This window comes from Trypanosoma theileri (assembly GCF_002087225.1).
Source record: "Trypanosoma theileri isolate Edinburgh chromosome Unknown TM35_Tth_106_V1, whole genome shotgun sequence".
Taxonomy (NCBI): domain Eukaryota; phylum Euglenozoa; class Kinetoplastea; order Trypanosomatida; family Trypanosomatidae; genus Trypanosoma; species Trypanosoma theileri.
Genome location: NW_021639948.1, coordinates 6,704 through 9,213, shown reverse-complemented (window position 1 = coordinate 9,213; position 2,510 = coordinate 6,704). Strand labels below are relative to the sequence as shown.

General features: G+C 38.9%; 1 protein-coding gene across 1 annotated transcript; it reads right to left on the bottom strand.

Annotated features, from left to right (window-relative positions):
• Positions 1-733: 733 nt before the first annotated feature.
• On the bottom strand, positions 734-1,609 carry TM35_001061030 (uncharacterized protein; the record flags this gene model as incomplete). Its single annotated transcript, XM_029031661.1, has 1 exon — positions 734-1,609. The coding sequence occupies one exon, from the start codon at positions 1,607-1,609 to the stop codon at positions 734-736; it is 876 nt and encodes a 291-aa protein (XP_028877042.1).
• Between the last annotated feature and the right edge of the window lie 901 nt (positions 1,610-2,510).

Sequence of the window (2,510 nt, the reverse complement as noted above, 5' to 3'; positions counted from 1 at the left end):
GCACAACGGCCAACACACACATCACACGGCCCATCATCATCATCATGAGAGAGACAAGGGTTTGTTTCACGTAAAAACACTGATCTAGAAAGAAAAACAATCAAAAAACAAAAAAAAAAAAAAATGAAGTATCAAACATGTTAGGACACACAAATCAATTAACACTATGGAAACTCACATCGTGAAAAGTAAAAAACCTAACAGTTAAAGAATACAATACAGCGCAATAACCTCAGTAAGAGTAAAAGTAAAAACAAAAAGCCCACACTCACAAATATCTCAAAAAAGGCTGAACCGCCCAGCAAAATCATCAAGCGAAGAAAAAGATATTAAACATTAGCCAATTTTCCCAATAAACACAGAAATATACACCAACTATGGGTATAACTCTATATATATGTGTATATATAAACAATTATAAATATAAATTCATCTGTTATTATTATTTCCTTTCCCCACTGTAAAAAGCAGTTCATCATCATCATTATTACAGTGCAAGCCCAGGTGCACACACAGAGAGTCTCCAAGAACACACACACACACAATGGAGTAGCAATAATAATAATTATAGGATAAACACATAGAGAGCAAAAACACACACAAAACACATTAACATTAAGAAACAAGAAGGATAATCCCAACAGGTGGAAGATTAGTTAGACTGTAGTGTGGATGTATGCAAAAAAAAAGAAAAACAAAGGATGACCTGAGTCACACCACACCACCATTACAATCAGCCCACAAGAATACAGGCCAGTGTAACCACAATCAGTAGTGGTACACGCACCCACACAGAACTGCTCATACTGCTGCTGCTGTCTGCATCACCCTTCTTGTTGTTTGTGAGTTCAGGAGGAAGTGTTGTTGTAGTTGTAGTTGTGGTGGTGGTAGTAGTGGTTGTTGTATCTGTGTTACCTTCCACTTCTTCAGTTTGGTTACTTGTTGATTCACCCCCTTCAGATGTAGTGCCACTCACAGTGTTTGTATTTTCAGAATCACCCGTACTCTCGTTGTCTGAAGTGTTTGAAGGCGTTTGTGTTGCGTCACCGTCCGGTTGTGTTGCCGTAATTCCACTTGGTGTGGTGCTTTCTCGGTTTTCATTTTCACTTTCACGTCCAGGCGACCTAACACTCTCATCAACAGCAGGAGGTGCAGGAGCAGCAACAGTAGGATTAGGTTCAGAAGAACCAGAAACAAGAGAACCACCACCAGCATTACCGCCCCCAGAACCAGAACCAGAACCAGCAGCCGGAGAAGCAGTCTGTCCTCTAGTTAGAGTCTGGTTCTGTGTGTTAGGTGCACAACTATCACCAGATTCTTCACCACAATTCTTTTCAGTCGTAGGATCCTTGGGAGGGCAATCTTTCTCATCAGGAGATTTCTCACACTCAGCAGAAGAAGGTTGAGTTTCAACACGGGCAGTATTACACGTAGTGTCAGTAGTACCTTGAGGACAAGGACCACTATCATCAGCACCTTGTGCTTGTCGTGGTTCTTGACCAGGAGGAAGAGCATCTGCAGCCTTTGCAGTTTCACCAGCCACCACCACAAACACGCAGTGAAGACTGAGAAGGAGAGCCACAAGATACAACAGAGGTCGCATCAACATAGAAAATACAAATTCTCCTGTTTTCGTTATCTCAACCAAGCACCAAGAATAAAAGAAAAACAGAAAATAAGTGAAAACGATGATACAACGGCAAAAAAAGAATACATGTAAACAAAAGAAGAAAAACAAGAAAAACAAAAAACAAAAGAAAAAGCATGCAACAAGAGACAATGAGGAAAATCTATAAAGAGACAACTCACACACTGCCCAAGGATAGCGAAGAAAAAAGAAACAAAAACAAAATAATAACAGAAACGAAGGTATCATCAAACACATAATGCAGAAACCCACGGCTATGCTTGAGTTAAAATGCAACCAAAAATATAAATGAATCATAATTATTTTTTGTCTAACTGAACAAAGCATATCATCACAAAAATGCAGGAGAGAACCCACAACGATCCAGCAAACTCATCAAGCAAAAATACAGATATTAAACATTAGCCCAATTTACCCAGTAAACACAGAAATATACACCAACTAAGGGTGTAAGTCTATGTGTGTATATAAACGCAATTATGAATATAAATATGTATCTGTTATTATTATTTCTTTTTTCCCACTACAAAAAAAACAGTTCATCATCATCACAGTGCAAGCACACAGAGAGTCCAAGAACACACAATGGAGTAGCAGCAATAATAATATTTATAGTATAATGAAAGAGTAAAAACACAACACACATTAACATTAAGAAACAAAAAAAGAAGAAGATCCCAACAGGTGAAAGATGAGTTAGACTGTAGTGTGGATGCAAAAAAGAAAAAAGAAAACAAAGGATGACCTGAGTCACACCACACCACCATTACAATCAGCACACAAGACTACAGGCCAGTGTAACCACAATCAGTAGTGGTACACGCACCCACACAGAACTGCTGATACTGCTGCTGCTGTCTGC